Source organism: Xyrauchen texanus, chromosome 27 (genome assembly GCF_025860055.1).
Source record: "Xyrauchen texanus isolate HMW12.3.18 chromosome 27, RBS_HiC_50CHRs, whole genome shotgun sequence".
Classification (NCBI taxonomy): Eukaryota; Metazoa; Chordata; class Actinopteri; order Cypriniformes; family Catostomidae; genus Xyrauchen; species Xyrauchen texanus.
The window spans coordinates 28,297,956-28,324,305 of NC_068302.1; the positions used below are offsets into that span (position 1 = coordinate 28,297,956).

General features: G+C 36.5%; 1 protein-coding gene across 2 annotated transcripts in view; it reads right to left on the reverse strand.

The window, feature by feature from the left end:
- Window positions 1–3,358, reverse strand: part of LOC127620774 (nuclear factor 1 C-type-like) — a 150,285-nt gene extending 146,927 nt beyond the window's left edge. The window contains exon 1 of one of the 2 annotated variants that reach the window (XM_052094006.1): window positions 3,066–3,358. In XM_052094006.1, coding sequence (XP_051949966.1) covers window positions 3,066–3,068 — 3 coding nt within the window. In that variant the 5' untranslated portion in view covers window positions 3,069–3,358. Of the gene's footprint in view, window positions 1–536; window positions 1,097–3,065 lie in introns of those variants that run through there. The other variant, XM_052094005.1, reaches the window with a different exon arrangement.
- Between the last annotated feature and the right edge of the window lie 22,992 nt (window positions 3,359–26,350).

Consider the following 26,350-nt stretch of genomic DNA (forward strand, 5'->3'; position numbering starts at 1 on the left):
TATCTACAGTATTTGCACATATAATCATCTTGTCCATTTTGAATCCAAACCATATACTATCCACAAAAGTATTAGTCTTTATATGAGCTACAAACTCAAAGCTTCAAGAACTAAATATATTATAAAAAAAATAAAAAAGTTTATTAAAACTGAAAAATGACCATCATTTACACCAACTTTTCCCTCCACTTTATGATCAACTGAAGCAGATGACAGTGCATTTACTTTACTTTTCTTCTGAACAAACTCTATATTAAAGTTGCATATATAAACCGAAAAACAACCATTTATATTCTTCATCAAATTTGCCGCTTGTATTGTTTTTAGATAGCAACCGTTTCATAAGAGGAATTTGCGTCAAACAAACAAATATAGGCTACACATGTAAACAGTACGGTGTTGAATATGAATGGATGATGAACGCTTAAAGAGAAGAACGGGTCCAGTTCTTAAAGTGGACAGCGCTCAGCCCGCCCTTTTATGAACTGAAATCTCGTCGTGAGTTATCGACAGAAAGACACAAACAAGCTCTTTACCTGAGTTAAACTGAGAGGAGAGTACATCATGTTGAAAGGGAGCGCGTGATTAGAAAAGTGGCAAAACACCGACCAGTTACTGGATCATTTTTCACAGTTAATCATGGTAAGCCTCATCATGATTAACACTTCCACCGCTGCCACCTCTGACTTCCACTTCAAGTCCGTTAAAGTGTCTGCCGTCCAAAAGTCAAGGGACGCGTAAAAAAAGAAACACGCGAACTGTATACAAGTCTGAAATCAAACTTTGCTGGCAAGAGAACGCGTGGGGTGGTGCAATCTGTTCCATTTAGGAAATGGTGGGAGAAAGAATCAAAGAAAGAGAAAATGAAAAAGAGGGAGGAATGAAATGACGTTATGAATATAGCCCATCCCATAGAAAGTGCTTGGAGGAGCAAGAGAGGCTAACTCGGGTTTACAATGTCCAGGAGCATCCGTTGAGTCCACGATATTAACACATCCGTGATTTGCCTCGTTTTTGGAGCTCATATGGTATGACCGGGTTGAAACAAAGCGGCAAATGACTTTCTTCTCTCCTCACCAGGGCGCATGGCACCGCATTTTCCTCGAGCCGATCCAGTTCGGTGCGCAGTAATGTTAAGCGCGCTTTACCCGCGCGCGCATTCCAAACAAATTTACTGTGGCATGCACTGCTACAAAGTACAAACTAGCGATTACAGCCAAGCTGGCACGGACATTGCGTCATAGAGATCGCACATGCATGCATTTATTCATGCCAGACTGTTCGAGGCTTATCGCTTCATGCGATTTGACTTGTTTGAGTGAATAAAAAAATATAAAAAATAAAAACAATCCGCGAAAAATATTATAGGCAATGGTAAACAGTTAATCGCGTCTTTATATAATGCATGATAAGGCAATATCAACGTTTCTAGCCAAGTCTAGAGTAAAAAAGGATGGGATGACTTGTCAGTCACTTAAACTCCTGAACAACGTCATAAATTATGATTATATACAGGGAACATCAATACAGCTTTAAGACTGACTAAACGTGTTCATTGAATTGTGCAATTCTCGTACTGTATTTCATATTTGAATGATCACAAACTTTTATCAACGTGCCTTGGTGTCTTAATGCTGGCTTCTACAAAGTTGCTCTGCAGCAGATGGTCGGACGTTGCAACCCAAGTCAAGACTTAAAACATTTGCTTGCAGAGGTTTGGCTTTTTGTAAACACTTTGTTGAAAAGAAACCGCAAAGTTTCACTTTGCTGGAGTGATCACAAAAAAAAAAAAAAGGCTTCAACAGATTTAAATTAAGTGGCAAAATGGGCAGACTATAAAAACTCTTGTTATTTCTCTATATTGTGCACCGAACGCACTGTGGTGTCCTTCCAAAGTCTGATCATTATAATCATAATGTTCCTTACTTATCTTTGCTTACTTGTGCAAATGCTTAAAACTGCACTAGCCTACATTTTAACTTTACATATTATTTGAAAAGCATAAAAAGCATTTAAATATTAACTAATCGTCTTAGACAAACCAATATCAAAAGCCTGAGCTAATTTCAAACTCACTGCAACTGTCTAGGTTGCATGATTTAGCCTACTGTTATTAACCCCAAACTAACCAGAAAAGAAACTGAAAATAGCCCTGCAGAGAACAGATATTGGAGTGTTGTAACTCATAGATTATCATAATTATTGTTGTTAATTTGCAGTGCAAATTAGCAGGTAACAATAATGAAAGCAGCTAATATATTACTAAGTGTGATACCGATGTATTAGGCTCTCGAGTTTAATATATCGAGTTTATTTAGATTAAAGTGACTGTTTATTGGTTCAAAGTTAACCTGGCTCAATTACTTTTGTTTTGGCCTTGTCTCGTAAAAGCCTATTAACATTGTTGTATTTCCAAGTTAAGTTTACACCCCGTAAAAGCATGTTATAGCCACACGAACAAGGAAAGTGACTGCAGGGTCAGGCAGTTTTGAAGCACTGCCGAACTCCCGGTTTGTGCGGCTGTGTGACTACGGCATACTGTCTGAGACTTCTCCAGGGAGGGAGCGCCTCTGCCGGCGTAGATGTCAAATTCATGCCGGCGAGCCTGCGGCTCTGGCTGCGGCCATTTTCTGCTGAGCAAACTATCCTGTTGGCTAGTAAAAGCCTCCTCTGGCTTTAAACTTCAACTTGGCCTTCGGAGTGCCGTGGTTAACACACATCTTGCACCACTTTTTCTTCAGCTGGCAAAGGGCTAATAACTTTCACTATGGGAGAACAGCCAAATCGCTGGGTGTCTTAATTACTGCGCGTCTCTATAGCATAAATAACACGCGACGCCAACATTTGTAAGCCTTTCCCACAAACCTTACGTTTGGCTGAAACCCAACGAGAAAAATGAGTAACTGGCTGGTAAGAGAGGAAGCAGGGGGAAAACCTAAACACACAGCGACTGTTTGATGATGATTATCTCATTTGATTTTAAGAGTGCACAACTCGTGATCTCTCTCGCTTGAACGTCTTCTGGAGCAACGACAAATAATGATGAAATTGATTTGATAACGTACCATTTCAAAGCGAAACTGCCAACCTCCCCAAAAAAGTTACAGCGTAGCGGGTTTTGTAGAACTGCGATTCAACGCCTGTTCATAGCGTCGGGTGATTTTATAACTCCGTGTCCTTTTAGCTTCACGAAGAAGTAATCCGTGCTCTTCGGATGGAATAAACCCGGACACTGACTAAACACAAACGTCCCACTTGAAGTATTACAGCCTCGTCCGATCCGATATCCCCGTTACAAGGTACAGAACGACAAAATAAAGATTTTACACTAATGCACGACATCTGGCATGGCTGTTAGCTGCAGATAGTGCACTGGTTGAAGGTGCTGTTTTTTGGTCGTGTATCTTTAATTTACAGTGCTGAAACGTCGCTCTTATAGCTTTGCAGCATTGCACATGCAGCACTAGTAGATGTCCTTGTGTATAGAGAGCAATCGATGCCTCGTCTTTTCTTTTGTTTCTTGCGACACAAACCAGTGTTTGTTTTGGTCGACGTGCTCCACACACATTTTACAGTCCTCGCGGAGAAGGGATTCATGAAATACATGGGCGGCGTGTGTGTGTGCAATGAGGGCACTAGTATTTAAAGAAATGCACTTGATGGCGTATTACTTAATTATAATGTAAAACCGGTGATAATAGATAAACCTACATGTGTATTAATATTTTATATTTATTCAAACATATAAGAATACTATATTAGAAATGACCACTTGAACACATCGATCAGCCACAACATTAAAACCACCTGCCTAATATTGTTTAGGTCCCCCTGTTGCCGTCAAAACAGCGCCAACCCGCATATCAGAATAGCATTATGAGATGCTATTCGTCTCACCACAATTGTACAGAGCGGTTATCTGAGTTACTGTAGACTTTGTCTGTTCGAACCAGTCTGGCCATTTTCTGTTGACCTCTCTTATCAGCAAGGCATTTCCGTCTACAGAACTGCTGCTCACTGGATGTTTTTTTTTTTTTTTGTCAACAGACAAAACTTTGTCTGAGTAAATTCCAGGAGATCAGCAGTTACAGAAAAACTCAAACCAGCCCATCTGGCACCATCAATCATCCATGCCATTATCTGATCAGCCAATCGTGGGGTAGTAGTGCATAAAATCATGCAGATACGGTTCAGGAGCTTCAGTTAATTTTCACATCAACTATCAGAATGAGGAAAAAATGTGATCAGTGATTTGGAGCATGGCATTATTGAAGATGCCAGACGGGCTGGTTTGAGTATTTCTGTAACTGCTGATCTCCTGGGATTTTCTCGCACAACAGCCTGTAGAGTTTACTCCGAATGGTGCCAAAAAAAAAAAAAAAGATCTATACACCAAAAACAACAGACTGGTGTGCCACCCCTGTCTCCAAGTTAGAAGAACCTGGCATGTGACTATACACCAAAAACTATGGACTGGTGTGCTATACCTGTCTTCAAGATAGTCATATGTGTTTGATCTGAGTTCACATGATTGGGAGTTCCCTTTAGAGAAGCCTAAAAGAGACTTGGTTAACCACTCTTTAGGTAGGCCCTAATAATAAAAGTGGAATAAATTCATTATCCTCAAATAGCACAAAAATTATCTATTCCTTTCATTACAGAACAAAATTACGTTTTAGAGCATCTATTTTAAGTTATTAGTGTTCAGCCAATTACTGTGTCCTTAAGTGACTCCCAAACACTTAATTCTTACTGTCATTTTAAAGAGTCACAATATGACGGATCGACTTTTAAGAACATTAAAAAGTGATACATAAGTAGTCTAGAGAACGAGAGGCCTTTTTAGGCCTGTCTGCAGCAACTGAATAACTACAGTTGAAGTCAGAAGTTTACATAAACCTTAGCCAAATACATTTAAACTCAGTTTTTCACAATGCCTGACATTTAATAGTAGAAAACATTCCCTGTCTTAGGTCAGTTAGTATCACTGTTTTATTTTAAGAATGTGAAATCTAGAGAAAGAATGTTTTTTTTTTTCAGCTTTTATTACTTTCATCACATTCCCAGTGGGTCAGAAGTTTACATACACTTTGTTAGTATTTGGTAGCATTGCCTTTAAATTGTTTAACTTGTGCCAAACATTTTGGGGAGCCTTCCACAAGCTTCTCACAATAAGTTGCTGGAATGTTGGCCCATTTCTCCAGACAGAACTGGTGTTACTGAGTCAGGTTTGTAGGCTTCCTTGCTCGCACATGCTTTTTCAGTTCTGCCCACAAATTTTCTAACGGATTGAGCCCAGGGCTTTGGAGGACTTTGGAGGTATGCTTGGCATCATTGTCCATTTGGTAGACCCATTTGCGACTGAGATTTAACTTACTGGCTGATGTCTTGAGATGTTGCTTCAATACATTAAAATAATTTTCCTTCCTCATGATGCCATCTATTTTGTGATGTGCACCAGTCCCTCCTGCAGCAAAGCACATCCACAACATGATGCTACCACCATCATGTTTAATGGTTGGGATGGTGTTCTTCGGCTTGCCAGCCTCACTCTTTTTCCTCCAAACATAACAATGGTCATTATGGCCAAACAGTTAAATTTTTGTTCATCAGACCAGAGGAAAGATATTTGTCCCCATGTGCACTTGCAAACTGTAGTCTGGCTTTTTTATTGTACTTTTGGAGCAGTGGCTTCTTCCTTGCAGAGCAACCTTTCAGGTTATGTTGATATAGGACTTGTTTTACTGTGGATATAGATACTTGTCTACTTGTTTTTTCCAGCATCTTCACAAGGTCCTTTGCTGTGGTTTTGGAATTTATTTGCACTTTTCACAACAAACTATGTTCATCTCTTGGAGACAGAATGCATCTCCTTCCTGAGTGGCATGGTGGCTGCGTGGTCCCATGGTGTTTATACTTACATACTAATGTTTGTAGAGATAAATGTGGTACCTTCAGGCATTTGCAAATTGCTCCCAAAGGATGAACCAGACTTGTGGAGATCAACTATTTTTTTTTATTTTCTTTAGGTCTTATAAAAGAGGCACCGAGTTTGAATTTAGGCCTTAAAATACATCCACAGGTACACCTCCAATTCAGTACACCTCCTATCAGAAGCTAATTGTCTAAAGTCTTGACATCATTTTCTGGAAATTTCCAAGCTGACACAGTTTTGATTTTCCCATGATGTCAAACAATGAGGCACTGAGTTTGAACGTAGGCCTTAAAATACATCCACAGGTGCACCTCCAATCAGAAGTTAATTGTCTAAAGTCTTGACATCATTTTCTGGAATTTTCCTAAAAGCACAGTTAACTTAATGTAAACGACTGACCCATTGGAATTGTGATATAGTCAATTAAAAGTGAACCAATCTGTCTGAAAAAAATTGTTGGAAAAATGACTTGTGTCATGCTCAAAGTAGATGTCCTAAACAACTTGCCAAAACTATAGTTTGCTAATATGAAATCTGTGGAGTGGTTAAAAAAATGAGTTTTAATGACTTCAACCAAAGTGTTTGTAAGTTTCTGACTTCAACTGTACTTATCATACCAGCAGTAGCCTACAATGTATTATAGTTTTGCTGGCACAGAGTACAATGGTTTACTGAAATGAAGGTCTTGCAGTAGCCTTATGCTTTTTCATAAATGCATGAAACGTGCGGCCTACCTGCATAAAAGCATATCATAAAAACAATCATAAAGTAGAGCAATCTGTATTTTTATAGCTTATTTTCACATTCGAGTTCCTGATGTTAAACGATTGGTCAGAGAGCCAACAATGATAATTACATACATTTTGCTCTCGGAAGAAGTGCTTTAGGAAAAGCTACGATATTACATTCAGGTGATTTGATTTAAACATTTGGGCTGTCTTTTCCACTTGTTGAAAGCACTTTTCAATAGATATGTTTTCCTCGCTGCTTCAAATTGCGGTAGCGTTTAACGGAAAATACCTGATTCGGGAGTCAAAGTTTAGCAGTTTTAAGTAGTTGAACGACAATAAAATTAAAGCAAATAATGGTTAAAGTGCACTGCAGTGTTCTAGAGTGTCCGTATAGTCTATATTACAGCACCGAGCACTAAACGGCAACGATAATGATGTTTGAATGCACAAATTGCGCTTGAAAGAAACTACCTAGCATTTATCACCTAAGTTGTTAGCACTTTTTCTGACAAATCAGTGCTTTATTTTATTTATGTATTTATTTAAGGTACATTTATATTATTTTTTTAAATTGCACCAAGGCTAAATATTTGCAATACACAAGTGCAATACATGTTATGAAGCAGGCTAATTTACATAGAAAGAAGCTACATTAAATCTATTTGTCATAGGCCTACACGGTGGCAAAAATTTTAAATCCCATATTTAAGCTATATGAAATCAACTATTTATATGTAGACATGCAAGGAAATAATTTTGAAACGTCAATGTAATAATAAATTGAACACAAATTAAATGTAATTTCCCCAAATAAATACAACATTATTTTTTACTTCGTGAAATAATTTCTAATCGGTATGACTGGTAAACTCTCCAAATAAATAAATAAATACATTATGTCTATATAAGGTTAAACTTTATTAAACGTCCCTCCAATTTGTAAGATTTTGACAAACATTAATCCTACTTTAAAGAATCCGACGAAACATTATTCTTCCGTCAGGAGTTACATGTTAGACGCTGTCACGTGTTTGGATCCCTAAGAACAAGTCGATTAATTCTTCAGGCGCTCTTTTTTGCTTCAAAATAAAAAAAAATGTTTGAGTAAAAAAATAACGACTTATGCTCGACTCGAAACAAACATGTTTTGTCAAATATTTCAGTTGTTCTCTTATATTTGTATCAGTTACAATAATAGTCTCACATATGCATTTTATACATATTCATTTTAACCTGTTGTCAGACAACACATAGGCACAAGCTTTCACAGGCCTAACATACACACACAAATTAGTTTAACTTGCTGACATACTCAAACGGACTTATCATGTATTATTACATCAAGCATTGTTAAGACAAAGAACAGACATTGAATCCAGAGAGCAATGGGAAAAGAGACCAGCACTGGCCACAGAAGGGTAGATACTTGCTAACAGGAAAGTTTACCAGGCTTGCTGAGTAAGCTGCCCTGGCATGCCATCTGCCTCAGGTACAATACACAGAGAGAGAAAGAAGAACCAGCCAACTCTTCATATGAATCATAGAGTTTTTGAGGAAAGGTTAGCTTGCAGCAATGAGACATAGTATAATTGCAATGATAACTTTTATTCAAATGAAAAAATATTTTCTTTGAATTTTCAGTAGTTATTTTAATGTTGTTGTAATTTAGTTTTTAACTTCTTATTTTTAAATTGCACAGAAAGCAGATGCCAAAATGATTTTACAGAGATGACAAATAACTGATTTTATGAATAATATATATATATATATATATATATATATATTATTTTATGTTTTTACCTGCACTGAAAATACAACCTTCAACAGGACAGGTATGTGCTCTGGCTTGGACAAACTAAAATGATATGCAAACAGCTCACCAGAGGAACAATGAGTGAAAAATGAACTAAATGACCCTCCTTTTTTTAATATTTCTTTTTGCATTGGGAAAAATCACAAATTAAACATTCATAAATTCCATGGCTAAATCAACTTCACAGGTTTATTTTGTTTAACATTAGACTTTTCATTCAGATAATTTCAATCACACTAATAATTTTAAAATGTTTGGGGGAAACTGATTTAGTCTCTTATAGCATAGCATAACATAATCTCTGAACAAACAGCCTGCGGATAAGTAATTTGTCTGAAGTATAAAAGTATCCTCAATAAGGCAGAGCAAAAATATATTTCAGTTACAATATTGTTTTGTGGAAAACATTAAAATCCCATGGAATTGTTTACCAGAATTTAATCCATGGCATATGAAAGTATGAAGTTATATGTTTTCCATTATGATATATGCATTCATACAATAAGTAATCACATTTAATAAAATAAAAAATTGTGAAAAGATAATAACATATCAGGGAAATTGTCTATTCCGAACAAATTTAAAAGATTAGAACTAAATGAATTAAAATAAATTAACATAAAGTTTCATAAAATGGGTAAAGAAGAAAACCCTTAAATGCTGAATTGCATTTTTTCTGTTAAATTTTTTTGAAAAATAAATATTAACATTAACCATGTGTGCATATGGTTATTTTCACTGTGAAAGGACTGGAACAGCTAGTTCAGATAGTATTACAGAAGAGGTCTTTAGTGTACAATGAGTACAGAGTATCAATTACAGTCCCTATCAAGTTTTCAGTGAAGTGCCTTTAGATGTGTCTCGACTACAATACTTTAAAAAGTCTAATGTTATCACAATAACATCTCAAATAATCAATCTAATTGCTAGTTAACTTCCTATTTACTGCTATTTAAGTGCCTGCCTTGCAAATGTAACGTCATATGTGTTTTATTCTGTTTTCCTATCAAAGTGCATTATTGTAGTTGCAGTAAAGATACTTGGCACATGTGGAACTTGCTGTTATGTGGCTATGTTTCTATGTCATGAAATCACATGTGGGTGATGGTTAAACATGGTTGACTTGTTCCACTGACACCCCTACTGCCCAAGGCAAATCTCAGTCTCCAATACAGGTTCACTTTTCCAAACTACCGCACTATAAGGGGTGTCTGGAAACTCTTTCTCAAGACACAGATCCAAGCCAAGCAGACCAATGCCAAGACTTTGCTTTATTTCTTTACAGAGAGGAACAACTTTTCTTTCACTGCTCTTGCCATCTGTGTGCTTACTATGTGCAAATTGTGCATAATTTCCCCATTTTGGACCATTTGTGGTACATTACATTCACCTTTGGGTGAGCCAAGCGATTCCACCAAAAACACATGGTTCACATCAAGCCAGCCTTAATAGTGTAGATTTTATTCAGATTCACATTTTATCCAATGGTACGGTTTGTAAACTTAAATATATCTAATAGCTGTATTTTGTCCTACATGACATTGTATATGCAATTTGATTCCCTTCACTCAGAGCTTGATGTTTATTGAAAGTGCCAGAGGGGAGCTGACAGATTGCCAGTCAGTTTACTCATTCCACTGTAAAGCCCAATGTGCAATATGCACATCAAAAATAATCAATGTTGTACATAGAGCTGAAGGCAAGAAAACAACAACACCCTGGCCTTCAGCTGACACATGGATCCATAATAAACTATATCCCACCATGTTGACTACCATGACTCTAGAAGCCATGATTGAAATTATGAAGAAAAAATATAATCACATATCTTCAATTTGCATGAAGTTGTATTTTAATGTATCACCGAATCCTCTGTGGGAGTCCACTAATGGCTATTAGAAAATGATTACACAGCAGTAATCTGGCAGTGATTATGCTGTGTTAAACTAATGACCCTGCACCCTACAGGAGAGACCAATATCTCTAATTACGTGCAGATTACTAAACACATGTCAGGACCTTAGGACATGTTCACATATTCAACACTGAATGCTGTTATCAAAGCTAATGATCTCTTCATTAATTGAGTGATATTTATTACATTCAGGATGGACTGGCTGATGATGATTTTAAGTCATGAAAATTTAGTGTCAAATAAAATTGATGTCATTTTTGTGTATTAGAGCAGGGCTAAAACCTCCTTTTGCTATTCTAAGTAACAACAAAAAGAAAATCAGATCAAAACAAAAAGTAATTGAATGATAACGTGCTTCAATAATTTACCCATAAATAGAGCAAATGAATCAGAGGATTAGGATTACCTTTTAATATATTCTATTGCTGTAATAAAGGTAAGTGTGTTGAAGGGATAGTTCACACAAAAATGGAAATTCTCTCATCATTTACTCATCCTCGTGCCAGCCAAGATGCGTATGAATTTCTTTCTTCTGAACAACACAAACAAGGATTTTTAGAAGGATATTTAAGCTCTGTGTATAAGCAATATTATTGGTGTGGGTAAGAAACGGATTCATATTTAAGTTTTTTTTACTATAAATCTCCACTTTCACTTTCTTTCACACAAAGTCTTATTGATCTGTTTCTCACCCGCACCTATCATATCGCCTCTGAGGACATCGATTTAACAACTAGATTTTTTTGTTTTACTTTTATGCTGCCTTTATGTGATTTTTGGAGCTTCAAAGTTTTGGTCACAATTCACTTGTATTGCAAGGACCCACAGAGCTGAGATATTCTTCTAAAAGTCTTTGTTTTCAGCAGAAAAAAGAAAGTCACTCATTTGGGATGCCATGAATGTGAGTAAATGATAAGAGAACTATTCCTTTAACATGAATGTCTATACAGATAACACAATTACAGAGAGTTGTGAATTAACTAAATTAAAAATCTGTTTTGTCATCAGCTCTATTAGCTTTACTGAAAAAAGATAAAGAGCCTTAGAACATTTAAAACAAATGATATTGTTCATTCAGTTACAAAGGTTAAAGTTTAAAAAGTTTTGAACACCACTGAATTTGTTTCTTTTGTTGAATAATATTGATTTCAAAAAAAATATTTTACTTTTCCCTCCTTTATTTAGAAAAAAAGCAAAAATTGTAGATACCCCAAGGCACTTGCAATGAATGTAAATGTATAGTATAGCCACAAGACATACTACTAATCTTACTAATCACTTACTAACCATGTGTGAAATTGTATCCAATATTACTCTGTTATTCCGGTATTGGATATAACTTCACACAGATAAGGTAAGTCAGCAATTCTATCTCTCTAAAATCATGTTAACACGTAAAATGTTTACATTATACTTGAAACTGTATATTTTAATGTTTATGGTCTGGCGCCATTCACTTCCATTGTAAACTTTTTTGTAATGATGGATGAGTCAAAATAATTTTTTGTAGTAACCAACATTGACACAAATGCTGCTGACCAAGTTTAACATATATTAAACTTTTAACATTCCTTTAAATACCTATTGATCTAAAGCTTCTGCTTAAAAGCCTGAAATTAGCTTTTAGACAATTATTAAAAAGGATCCGTTATTTCATCCCAAATTTAAACTCTGTCATGCCATTCCAGATGTGTTTGACTTACTTTGTTCTGCTGAACACAAACAAAGATTTTTTGAAAAATATCTCAGCTCTCTAGGTCCATACAATACAACTGAATGGTGGAAGAACTTTGAAGGTCCAAAAAGAAGATAAGGTCAACATAAACATAATCCAGAAGATTCCAGTAGTTTAACCAATATTTTATGAAGTGATCCAATCGGATTTGGGTGAGAACAGACTAAAATAAAACCCATTTTTCACGTTAAATCTTGACAGCAGTCTCCTGGGCGATCAGGATTTCAAGCTTGATTACACTTCTTATAGTGCCATCTAGCGCTCTATGCATGCTTCAAGCACTGAAGTGTAATTGAGCTTCAAATCATGATCGCAATCATCTTTAAAAACATATGAATTCACATTTGATTCATTTCCAAGTACTTACTGACTTACAGCAAAACACATTTTTGTAGATGCTTAGGCTTCCAAGAAAGCACAAGCTATTGTCACACTATGCAACCATGGATAAAAACAACAACAAGCAGTCTGAGTGAAATTGTTTGCGAAGCGCTTTGGCATAAAACAATCCATCCAAGAAGTATAAATGCTTTGGAGTGAGTGTTTGAAAAGAACATGAAAACAATCTAGAAAATCCAGTCCTGATTGGTTGTCTTAGTTCAAGTCCACAGCACACACTCGGATTTAATAAAATATAAATTATTATTATGACCTAACAGCTTAACCTCACACACATAATAGCTATTCAATTACGGTTGATGTTCAGTCAGTGGGGGTTGATAAGGCAATATGAGAAGTTTGTTCCAGAGATCAAAATAGTCCTTTATCAGTGCTTTATCCCACTGTATGATTCATGTGCTTTGCATTTCATTTTGGACACACCTCAAGGCTTAATGCCATTTTCTTACACAGATAAACAGGAAGATAGTAACACTTGTTTATAGTACTTCTAGAATAATACATGAGGTTTGGATTTTGTTAAGCTGACTCAAGCCATGATTCTGCAATGTTTAGGATTAGGACGTTGTTGTTCGCCTTGGATGGGGTAGAACCTGATTGGCTGGATTTGTTCTCAAACAGAGCAATATAGAATGACAGCACTAAATGATTAGTACCATTGTGTAATAAAAGTCCCTTAATTATGACAGCATAACTCACTGAGCTGTCAGTGCTCAACCACACAATAAAATAAGCAACGTTTGTGGAAAGTAAATATTGGAGGGGCCTGTTTGCATTTGTCCTAAACATTGCCCATTTAAGGACAAATTTGTTTTACCAGCAATTCATTAGTCTTTCTTTTTTTGTGTGTGCAGCTAAAACTAATATTGAACTTCAAAACAAGTAAACACTTACAGAATATCATCACACTTTATGAAAAGGAAGTACTTTATGAAATTAAGTCAAATATGCTGACTATTAGAAAAAAAATCACAGTTATAAAACAATTCAAAATTATATTTAATCATACTTATTATTATACTTAATTTTTCATGATTTCTGTGGATTTTCTTTTTCTTTGAAAAAATTTAAATCAAACCCACGTTCTAAAAAGTAGTGGAGAAAGTAATGCGCTGCCCCCCTCTTGTGGTGCTAAAAAGTATTTCACCCTTAACAGATTTCGGCATCTTATATGGGTCATGGACTTTGACAAATGTGATTTCTTTTTTTAAATTACAAATGTCCCATATACTGCATGTGTTTTGGTGAGGTCAACAATTAATTTGCTATGATATGTTATATTTGTGAAACATACAGTCTATGTACAATATTCAGTTCAAACTGACCCTGCTGTGATTTTGATTGTCATCCAAATGCTAACCAATAAACCTTACACACAGGGCCATAGCTAGTGGTGTGAAAGGTGGTAACAATTCTAGGGGCCCAAAGTTCCAGGGGGCCCTCAACAAATTTTAAACTTAATTTTTTTAATAGGTAAGGGGCCAGAGCAATATGCAGTCAGGGGGGGTCAGAATTCCTTGCTATGGCCCTGCTTACACATATGTCCAAATATCAATATGTTACATTACATTGCTGTCTACCACATAACTGGACTGCATACTGAATCAAGTAGGTATTCTGGGTACTAAAGCAATGCACTGCAGGAAATAACCAAACGACTGAGAGTGTAGACACAACATTGCGTGCAGCTGTCTGAAGATCCCCCTCACAGATGGTTTCAGGATTATACTGGACGACTGGCAGGCAAAACGCAATACAAAATATTTTCCCATTTTAAGGTGGTGGATTATCAGCGCATTAGATTGCCTTTCAGTGCCTCTGCTCTGTGCTTCATTAACAGACTCACCAAAGCTTTAAGATCCACTTGGCATGACAGGAAATGTTTAATTGTGTGGTAGTAAGATTTTATTAAGTTGCTTGGCAGTGAAAGTTGCTTTTGCATTGTTGAAGATGAAAACATGAAGTGCAATATTAATTATAGTAGCAGCAACCAGACAATTAGAAATTACATTGATACTAGATTAGAAATTCCAAATTGGAGTCAATTGCAAGTGTAAGTCACCAATGTGTTCATTGTTGTCTACCAACAGCGGGAAAGCACTGATTTCAAGGTGCTATTCATTTCCGTTCAGGCAATATTTTAGCTAAACTACTTTTAATGTGTGCACCAGAAGCGCACATATTTTCATGGCACCCCCCATTTTCCCCTGTTCCAAGGAAGAATGTAAATATAGTATGTCCGGGAATGTATTTACTGTTTAATACACACCTGCATACCTAAAAACAATACTTCAACGCAGGGGCGAAAATTTCATCAAAATGTTGGGGGGGACAATAAACAACAATTCTCAAGAGCAATTTTTGAAGGGGACACCAAGGGGTTTTTTGTTGTTGCCCTGTTTGCATTTGTATTACTTTATTTCTTAAACAATTATTTTAAGAATATATCATTATATTATTTACAATACACATATTTTAATGATATTTTGGGGGGGGACAACCCTCAGATAGGGGGTCCTGACCCTCCTGACTCCCGCGATTTCCACCTATGCTTCAACGGTTGTGAAGTTGATTCTTCATTGAATGATTACAATCACTTTAACTACATGAGTGAAGTGTAGTGTTTATTAGCTTTGTGGTGATGCATTATATTTCTGAGTTTGCTGGTTGTTAGTTTTAGTTCCTATAGTAACAGTTACATCCACACCTCTGTGCACAAGGTCTCAGGTTACGTGATCTCAAATATGGGATATTGTTAAAAGGAACATTACACCCTCCTCAGGTCAGGCAAGTTACTCTGGTGCTGACTAGCTGCATCTGACTGTGAGGGCTGTTAGTGTGTCTCCTCAATGACCATTCTCTCTAATTTTAGCTTCTATGCTCTCTCGACTGCTGGGAATGATTCATGTCAGTTTCCAGACGTCTGAAGTAATGGACTGGACCACAGCGACTGAGCTGTCCCACTCACACCATGCAGTAGAAAATTACTACAGGGAGAAGATTCATGGGCTATGTTACAAATTTGACCATCCACTCTGTTTAAATTCACCATCAAACTCTGCTCTTTAATGGGGTTTGAGAGTATAAACTCGAGGCAAGCATCCTTTCTAAAGTGTCATGCATGCTGGTGTTCATATTATATGCCTTTATGACGTGACTGCACTGTCACGGCGGTGGATAAGTGTAGAGGGAGATTGGCAACAAAAATGGTCTATTCTCAGCTTGAAATCACGCAACTTATTTGTCATGTTTTCATCAGAATAACAAGGATACATCTCAAATGGAATATTTAGAATACTGTTTTTATCTTTTACTAGACCTTTACTTGGTCATTGCTGAGCAAAGTACCTGTAATTTTCAAAAATGAATCTGTGGCATTGGGGGGCGTGGTCATGTGTCGGTCTGCGGGAGAGAGAGTGTGGTAAGGCTCGTCACCTGGTTCATAACTGTCTCTTAACACCTGTCTCTCATAATTTCTTTGGCAAAATATACTTGATTTTATTGTTGGAAATGTTGATGAAAATTTTACATTAGTGGAAAGATGTTCTTTTAGGTATTATTGTAAACTCCAAAGATAAACAAACCCACACTTATTTTATAATTTAGTTTATTTTAATGGCTAAATTTCACATTCATAATTGTAAATTTTCAGGAAAAAAATATTTTTTTTATATAGTATTTAAAAATGAAGAGAAGCATTATATTGAGTCAATATTGCCCTCAAAGAAAGAAAAAGCTATACGAGATTTACAAGCATGTACACTTTTTAAAATATTCTTATAATATTATTTATACCTCCCCCTAGTATTTGAAATGTTATATTGTTTGTTTTGATATTTTCTTCAATAATAATAATAAAAAAAAATAAAAAAAAACCTGTCCCTCATCACAATGAAAAGACATGGAGTTTGTAGGCACTGGAGGAGGTTCAAGGTCAGTTGCTTTAATTATGAACACTGTGTTTAGTTCCACGTCCAAACATAACATTTATAAAACAACTTAAAGTAACTCTCTTTGGTTTGATGAGCTTCCTGGGTGCTCTCTCTTCCTCTCTGTGCTCTGGCGTGCCTTTTAAGTCTCCCTCCACCATCACTATAATGAGAGACAGGTGTTAGAGACAGTTATGAACCAGGTGACAAGCCTTAACACTCTCTGTCCCACAGAGCGACACATGGCCACGCCCCCCAATGCCACAGAATCATTTTGTGACTCTTAACCTAGAGTAAAATCTCTGTTGGCCCATTAAACTGACCTTACACAAAAAAGACGTTAAAGGTGAAGTGTGTAATTTCTGTGTCATTAATGTTACCAAAAGGAATTGCAGATATAATGACTGTTTTCAAAAACGGTTCCCAAACTCTCCCTTCATCTGCCATTGGTTGGAAAAAACAGATAGTCCTGATGATAGTCTGATGTAAAGGGAACCCCATCTATTGCATAACTGCATTATACAGTGAACAGCACTTTTGTTTCTTCAGCAGCTTTCACGCATTGAACAGCTTTCTGAAGTATGTGTAAATCAGCTTTTATTATTTATTATCCACACAAATTATTACCTCACCCCCTGCGTACTGTCATTAATGACAGCTATGTATTGATGAACACTGATATGCGACATAGTTACTACAGTTTCGGGAAACAGACATGACTAGCTAGTTAATTTCTCCAATGATGCATTGTAATATGATGGTTAAAAAGTGAGTTACATTGTTTTAAAGGAAATGCACCCCTGGTCCGTATGCTCTGACAAACACAGCAATATTTTGATAGCTCCACAGGTTGCATTTGTTTTAGGAAAATGAATCTACAGATGGCTTACTAATATTAGACTCTGCATATTCAGCTGGGATAGGAGAAACCACTTTTCACCTTTAAGAAAATATTGTGATTGCTCTAATGGAGAATAGTCTTTCAAACCCAAATGTCTGATTTATCCTGAGCTTTAGCCCAGCTGTAATACTGCAAAAGCCTGAAGTCCAACAAAGTTTTGCTAATGCAAATGTTTGTATTTAATTTCCAAACCCACATTAGACATTACAGCCAAATCTAATCTCCTCTCCACAATTTAGGGCCCTACTTAAGGAAATCCCAAATTCGTCTGAGATGTTCCTTTGATTAAGTTTTTCCCTTCCTCTTCTTTTGAGTGCTCTGAGCATGAGGGAATCAGATTTGACCGTAGCCAAAATCTACAATGATTTGCCCAGTTCTGTGAAATTCGGGACTTGGATGTTAGATTTTCCAACTAGATATAAAATAAAATATTTGTCCATTAGTTATAATGAATAAAATTATTGTTTCTGAGCTGTAAATTGCCACACACACACACACACACACACGCGCATCCCACTGGTTTATACATAACACATCTGGCATATCTGTGCCATAAGACACCAAATAAGCACAAACCTAAATCTATAAGCCTATATATAAATCACTTCATTGACCTTGTTTATATGAAAACCTCCAGCATTGAAGTTATGAATAGGAGGCCTATAAAGGAGCTAAGTGAGCATAAACCTTTCCACCCACAAGTAAAAGGCAAGACTTAAGATGAATTACAATCACTTTGAAAAATGTTGCTGCTCCCTGTTGTACGTTGATTTTCATTTCCCGCTTGTCCGATTTCAAAATGTTGTGGCTACAACAGCAAAACATGTGTAACCCACCCACATGTCCTGAGCTGGGCAATTCGAGTCAAGAATTCACATATACAAAATCAGTATCACAAAGCAGTTTTTGCATTCAACATGCTCTCCAAGATGCATTATACCTGATATACTGCATGCTACTAAATGCAACTGCATTGTACAGGTTGATCCTTCATGATTTTCCCAAATCCCATGAAAACTGATTATTAAAAAAATAATTTCACTTCTGTTTGGATTCTCAAAGAGAATTCTGAATGATATACACACTGGAGGCATACACTTAGGCCAAATACTGTATCTTATTTATTTGTTTTACAGAAATAATTTGTATTTCTATTCCATGTTATTTTCTTCAATACGTTTTGTTGGAATCAAATTGACCCCAAACAGAAACAAGGTTACTATATTTGATTAGAATCACATTTTTCAAGCGCATGTATATTTTGTGATATTACAGCGGTAAAAAACCTAGATAATTTCTGTGTCATTGGTTTAATTTGGTCAAAGGATCATTTTATAAAGAATTTGATTTCATTTTTACACATTTATCATTTGAGTCTCTGGGATCCCAATCATAAAGACAGTATAAAGTCAATCTCAACAGAACACAGGGGTTAACTTTTCCAAAAAGAGCAGCAGGTTTGATTTAAAAAGAATTTGAAGAATACTCATCTAAAGAGAAAGTTTTGAGATACAAGTGGAACAGAAAGAGCACAGTTTACAGGCAGGATCAAAGCAAGTGAAAAGAGAGATTGAGTGAGTGAATGAGAGAACATGTGTGAAACACCGGCACTGAGACCATATGGCCATTTCTCAAACTAAGCTTGACAAACAATCAAACCCCTTCAATGTGATTAGTTATTAGTAAAGGCTCATAGCAAATGCTAATTGCCAAGTTAATTTAAACAAAAGTGTGGGTGGCAAACGCGATAAAGACAGAAAAGGATTGAGAACAGAAAGAAAAAGAGAGTGAAAAAGATTGAAAGAAAGAGAAGAGTAGGGGTGGGGGGAGGAAAATGGAAATCTCTTTTATAATAACAGAGAAGGACCAAGGAATAGAATCAATCCATTATAGATGAATAAATAAGCAAAACTGGAGAACTGAACATTAAGCAAACAAAGAGCATTCCAATAAAACTGGCAGAGAGAAGAAAAGAGCTCTCCAGCTCTGGAGAATTCAGTAAATTAGTGCTAAAAAGAAAGCATACAGGAACAAAACAGTCAAAATGGAGTAATAGAGTTAAAACAACTTCATGTGCTAATGATGTAGTGAAACAAACAAAATCAGTTTGTCGAAAAGTTGCTGTGCGGTTTTAGACACACTGTAACATTCAAATAAAATTCAAAGCATACTCTTTCAAAATAGCTTGATCAAATGACACATGTAGCACTTTTTTAATGATTTTGAAAGACATTTGTAAATATGTAATCAGGGATGTATTCAGTCATAGCTAAGTGCCTATAATCTTAAAAGAAACGTTTGGCCTATATATGTATCCTTTAAATAAATGTGTCTTTCACAATGACAAGTGTGAGCAGTCTTTGATAGCACTGTTTTAATGATTACACAAAGCAGAAATTATGCTTTAATAACACTGAAGAAATTATGATTTAATAACACTGAAGAAATTATGATTTAATAACACTGAGAGACACTTAAATTATATTGGCTATTGAAATTAAGCTTTCAAGCTAATCTGTACATTTTATACATTTTAATGCATTTTGATTAAAGAGAAAACAGGTGAAATTTCAAACTTACTAAAGCTATAAAATATTCAGAAATTCTCTACATCTTTTAAAAATACAATCATTAAAAACCACACAAAATCGGCTCGATTCTACCAATATGAATTCAGCTACAGTATCTGCCAAAAGTCATCTGAGGTTACCTGTTGACCACACACACTACAAATAGCATAGCGTCAGACCATTCAAAGCATTACTTTGCAACCAATTACACAATGAATGCCTTACAAAAGAGAATGGAAGGATGTTCTTACCAAAACTCACAGCAAATGGCAACAGGTAGAACATGCGAAAGCAGCTTAACGTGACTTGTGAAGCAACACTGCTGAATTAAGTGTGAAAGCCACGTGAAGTTATTTAAGGCACACTCACCATCCACCAGGTCTTGGCTGTCATATCATAACACAGCTGCCATTTCACCGCGTTCTCTGCCACGGTGCCACTCGTGTGTGTGATGCTGGGGAGCTCCATAAAGAGAGACAGATACAGGAAGCAAAATAGAGAAAGATGGAGATATATGGGGGTTCTCAGAGCAGTCCCAAACTCTGCCAAACAGCAGGAACAAAAGTGCATATCAGCTGCCTCTTTCTTGCTCTCATCTTTAACCTCCCTGTGTGGCACATAGAGAGATAGGACAGTTGAGTGAGTGAGAGAGTGTGTGAGAGAGAGAGAGAGAGAGAGAGAGAGAGGGAGCACAAGGATTAAGATTTCGACAACAGTTCCCACTGAAGAGTCCACACTCTTTGAACAGACCATGTAGACACACAGACCACACCACGGGCTGCTAGACAGACCAGCTAATGCCAGCTGTGCTAACAGTCACACACACACACCCGCATAAATCCACTCACACAAAACCACAATGCTTTGGTTTTATAAAGCACATGTAAGGAAAAACATTGGGTGATGATGCCAAAAATACATGCAATCGTAATCCCTATTACAACATATGTACACTACTCTGCAAAGTCAAAATGCAGTAACTGTGCCAATATTGACACTCAGGAAAAATGGCTTCAAAGGTTTTTGGTTTTAGTGTGGATATGGTAATTACTGGAATTTCATACTACGATTTCTCTGACTCTAAGGATTGTTGAGTCAATCCCATCTGTAACGGGACAGATCATAACTAAGAGACCTGATTTGGGTCATTACTTAATTTTGACTAAATCTGTAGTTACTGCTTTTTCCCTTTGCTTGGAAAACAAAAAGTAAATCCTACGTCAAGACCTTGCCACAATGATGTCATCAAACATCACCACCTGTAGATAAGATCTGTAGTGGAACTACATATTGAAAAGTCACAGAAGCCCCATGTTCATTTAGTAGTATGAATCTCCCTCATTGAGACCACACAGCTGGCATCAATTACCAGGGCTGGCCAACTTATTCAGTCTTCTTCATCACCTTTGATTCACACAGCGTTTAATAAAAAAACATTAGTCTTGTCATTGGGAGAAGGCAGCGAAGGCGGCATTCTTTCCTCTTAAATGGAAATTAAAATGTTTTTTCCACCACCTCCAACAACCACATGGCTGTGAGAAGTCCGGCCCTCGCTTGGCCGCAGAAGTGCTGAGTCTCTGTGGGGGAGATGTGGGCAGTATTTGTTTTGTTTCCATGCTTTTTCTTTTCCATGTTTTATTTTACATACTTTTACATTTTTATTATTGTGTATCAAAGGACCAAGTTTAAAAACATAAGTCCTCTCACATCTTTGCATATGCTTTAGATCAAAAACCACAACACTGGAATATTTCTAATAGCTGTTACTATTATGTAAAGGAAATGTATTATTAGCAGCAGCAAGTGGATAAAATGTAAAAATAAATAATAAAATAGTAGGTGACTTTGAATATGATATTGTGAGTAAAATAAGATATGGGAAGTTGACATTAATACTTTTGGGAAATTTACTCCTATACTAACCTAAAACTGTTTTAAACAGCATTTTGCTAGTTCTTTAAAATGATTAATAGTTAAGATAATTAATAATTATAACAATAATAATAATAATAATTATAATTATTATTACTAAGAGGCTAAATTGAATATTTTTTAACTTAAAAAAAAACAACGTCATACTGTGGGTCCATTTAAAATGAAATGAAACTTAATTTTCAAATGGTGATTAAAATGGTAAAAAATTAAATGTTATATGTCAGCTACACATTTTCAAGCTATTAAATCAAAAGAATTTTAGAAGTTGAGAAAAGCTTTCCTTTAAAGGTGCAGTGTGTGACATTCAGAAACCATTGTTATTAATGACACCTGTGGCCGTTAAGTGAACTGCAGCCATCTACCTGTTGCTCGTGCTAATGCTCGCTCACACACACCATAGAGACGCGAGCAAGCATGGACCAAAACAATGACATAATGTACAAAGAGGCTGAACGTGATTCACTGGCATCATGCTGACAGATGAGGTAGCATAATTAAAATTACACAGTTATGATTGTTTTACTACAAACTTTGAGACTGTATATCTCTCCAGTGCTGGAACAGGGCTAAAACAAAGTATGGATATAAGTCTGACTATGCGAGACTGTAGTTTGAAGTAATCACTTTTCTTAGCATGATACATTGACCGCATTGACTGATAGCCTATGTCGGCATTAGCTAGCTAGCCAGCTTTATCAATAGCTGTTAGCTAAATTTGGTGGATTATGACTGTAGCTGTTTATAAAATAGACTGTACATTATAAATATGTTGACAGTTCAGTATTGATGTGATTCCATCACAACTTTCATTTTGATATATCGATGTAGCCTACTGTTGTTTTATAATATTTCTGTATAACCAAGTTACGTTACACAAATGAATGGGTCTTTTTGAATTTCTTGAACATTGTCTAGCATTCATTTCATGTGTTATTGTAGTTTAGCTAAAATTACACAGATTGATCCTTATGGCACTATATTTCACATGCTTTGCAGTTATGTAACCTTACCTGTCCAATAAGAAGAACGCCAATTCAGGGTCGGGTTTGATCCCCAAAACCGAACAAAGGTCCCTCCAGGAATCAAATGCCCTGCCAATGTTCACTCTAATTTTCGCTCGACCACGATCACGTTCTCTCTTAGCCATAAATGTTGTTGTTTTTGTTGTTTTTTTTGGCTTACTCAGTTTGTGTTGTGGGGAGCAGGACGTTTGCTGGATTGCATCTCAAAGATAACGTTACCTTGTGTTGAATAGCTGAAGAGAAGCACTGAGTCAAGGCTCTCGTGAGCACGCATAAACGTCACATACTTTGGATTTTCCCGGCAAAAACGACCCGCTTCCTTCACATGAAAATCAGTCTACAGGCTTTAATAGGCAACCTAGGAAGTCCGGTAAGGAATCATTTTTTAAGTTGCCGTTCACACATTGGCAAAAAAAAAAAATGACATGAACATTATTACGTACTGCACCTTTAAATAAACTAATTTGACCCCCACAATTTAAAATTAAACAAAGATTCTTTGGTAGGGTACATGGAGCTAAAGGAACACCTTAAGGAAAATTAGCTTTTTTCTGGTCACAAAATGCATCAAGATTGAAACAATGTATTTCTTCTTTTTATTTGATATTGATGGAGCAACATCATTTGTGTGAAAGGAAGTAAAAACGGAAGGTTGTTTTGATTCAAATTCAGTTAAAAAACAAAAAAAGGTGGTGAGGGAGCCTTTTGCCCCACACTTGGGGTAAAAGGCCCCTAGGGGGTTTAAAGTGATATAGTGTAGATATAGGGGTAATAGTTATAGAGCAACATTTGTCAACTAATGCAAAAAATTAAGATAATGCTTATTCAAAATAACTACTTCAGAAAAGGATGCACAATTTCCTTTTAATTTCAAACACATTTGGCATTTTATAACATCTCAAATATTCTATTAACAAAATCTCATTTGTGATCGGATCAGTCAATGTGAGCCCACTTTGTTTTTTAAAGTCAGGGGAATAGATTTGTTCTAAAAAAAAAAGATCAATGTGTTTTATAGGGGCTTTTAGCCCCTGCAACAGTGCTGTGGTAGTTTTAGTTGCTATTTAGTGTATTGGGAGAAAATAAAATCAGTGGAGCCTTTTACCCCGCACTGCCTTGAGCCCCGTTGTACCCTAACACTTTACAATAAGGTTCGATTTGTTAACATTAGATATTACATGGCGGCTTAGAATAATGGATTCTGATTGGTCAGTGGTGCCATCTAGTGGTCTGTTGTTGCTCTTGTAACAAATGCAGCTCCATGTATCAGGCCGCTCATACGGATCCTTGCGACCCGTCACTCCTGTTGCTTTGATAACTTTGTGATCTCTTCAACTAAGGTAATAAAATATTTTCAACTCAAATCAATGTTTCCTGTTCATTTATTTGTTTATTTAGCAAGTAGTCTTGTAATCGCCTGGATACTGAGGAGGCAGACGGCCATTTTCGCAAAATAAACACCAACAGAAAATGCAAACCAGAGGTTAATTTCAGCTTTTCAGCTATTTCATACTTCTCAAGTAACATCATTTCAATGCAAATTAATATTTTATGTCCATGTATTAATTTGTTTGGTTAGCCATGTAATAAGCGGGATAATGTGGTTTTTATTGCAAAATAATCCCTTTCTGGGTGATACAAGACCCTTCCGCTTCGCGTCGGGGTCCTGATAACCGTGTCAGGGTTTATTGTGTGATAGCAACAGCTGACTGCACATTATCCTTTAATTAATGCATTAGGTGTCATGAACTAACAATGAACAATATATATATTTACAGCATTTATTTATCTTTGTTAAAGGTGCTATAGGTACAGTAAGTGTGGCAGGCCGGTTCTCACCTTCACCTTTCCATGAATCCATTTACACTGTGCCGAAACCCAGGAAGAAGGAGGGATGCACCGCAGTAGAGTCCTCGCCACTACCATCCACCTCAAAGGAGCAGCCGTGGCCATCTGCCGGGGGACGGAGGCCAGGTCATGATGCTACACACCCGGCCCCTAATCAGGTTAATCGAGCTTCCGAGAGGGATAAGGACCAACCAGAGACGGCAGTGAGAGATAGAGAGAGAGAGCGAGAGAGAAATTTACGGGCAGCTGCCCAACACCTGTGTGTGTTTGTGTCTTTTTGGTTCAGTTCTTCATTAAATATTATTTATATTATCAAGCCGGTCCTCACTTTTTTCTATTAATCCCTTTACAGTAAGATTGACAACAAGCGTTTGAAATAGGTACTGCTGTCCAAATTCTAAATATTGGGAGAGTTGTCTGCCCTACCCCAGACTCTAAGCTCATGCGGGTAGACGGATGGCGAGGCTTTTTAGGTCAGGTGGAATCTGTTATCTCTAATCTAGTTTGTTTGCTGACATCCATGGCTGCAGCACGCAGTGATGTTTGCCTGCAAACTTCTTCAAATCTGGCAACCCAGCGGTGTCAAATTACTATTGATGAGTGGGCAGTGGGTGGGATCACACAGGCCAAAACATAAACAGAAATGAATGGCCGGAATTGAAAACTTCAAAGTAGAATATACTGGCTGTAGCATTGTTATCAGAGAAGCCAGTACTTCAACTTAGCATGTTTCCTTATTTTCTAATGACATATTATGGTCATTTTATTATTTAGTACAGTAAACATATTACATATAGCAACTTTAATGTTAGCTCATAAAAACAACATTTTCATTGTTAGTTCTAAGTGCATTAACTTATGTTAAAATATACAACTTTTGAATTTAAAAATGTATTACTATATGTTCAAATTAATATAATCAAAGGTTAATAAATGCTGTTAAAGTATTGTTCATATTTAGTTCATGTTAACTATTGTTGTTAACAAATGGAACCTTATTCTTCCATATTAATATGTTTGAAAAATTGGAAGCCACAACAGGTTAAAATCAGAACAAATATCTTGTTTTTATAGGAACTTGTTGGTCTCCAAGAGACATAAAAATTCTACTGACTTACACTCACAACATGAACACTTTCTTAGGAACACTATGGTCCAAATAAAGTGCCCGACATGGTCTTCTACTTTTGTAGCTGTCCGCCTCAAGGTTTGACATGTTGTGCATTCTGAGATGCTATTCTGCTCACTACAATTGTACAGAGGGGTTATCCGAGTTACGGTAGCCTTTCTGTTAGTTTGAACCAGCCTAAACATTCTCTGTTGAGCTCTCTCATCAAGAAGGTGTTTCCATCTTCAGAACTGCTGCTCACTGGATGATTTTTGTTTTTGGCACCATTTTGAGTAAACTCTACAGACTGTTGTGTGTGAAAATCTCAGGAGATCAGTAGGTACAAAAATACTTAAACCATCCTGTCTTGCACCAAAAATCATGCCACGGTGAAATCACTGAGATCAAAATGTTCCCCCATTCTATTGGTTGATGTGAACATTAACTGAAGCTCCTGAAGCGTATCTGCATGAATGAATGCATTGCACTTCTGCCACGATTGGCTGATT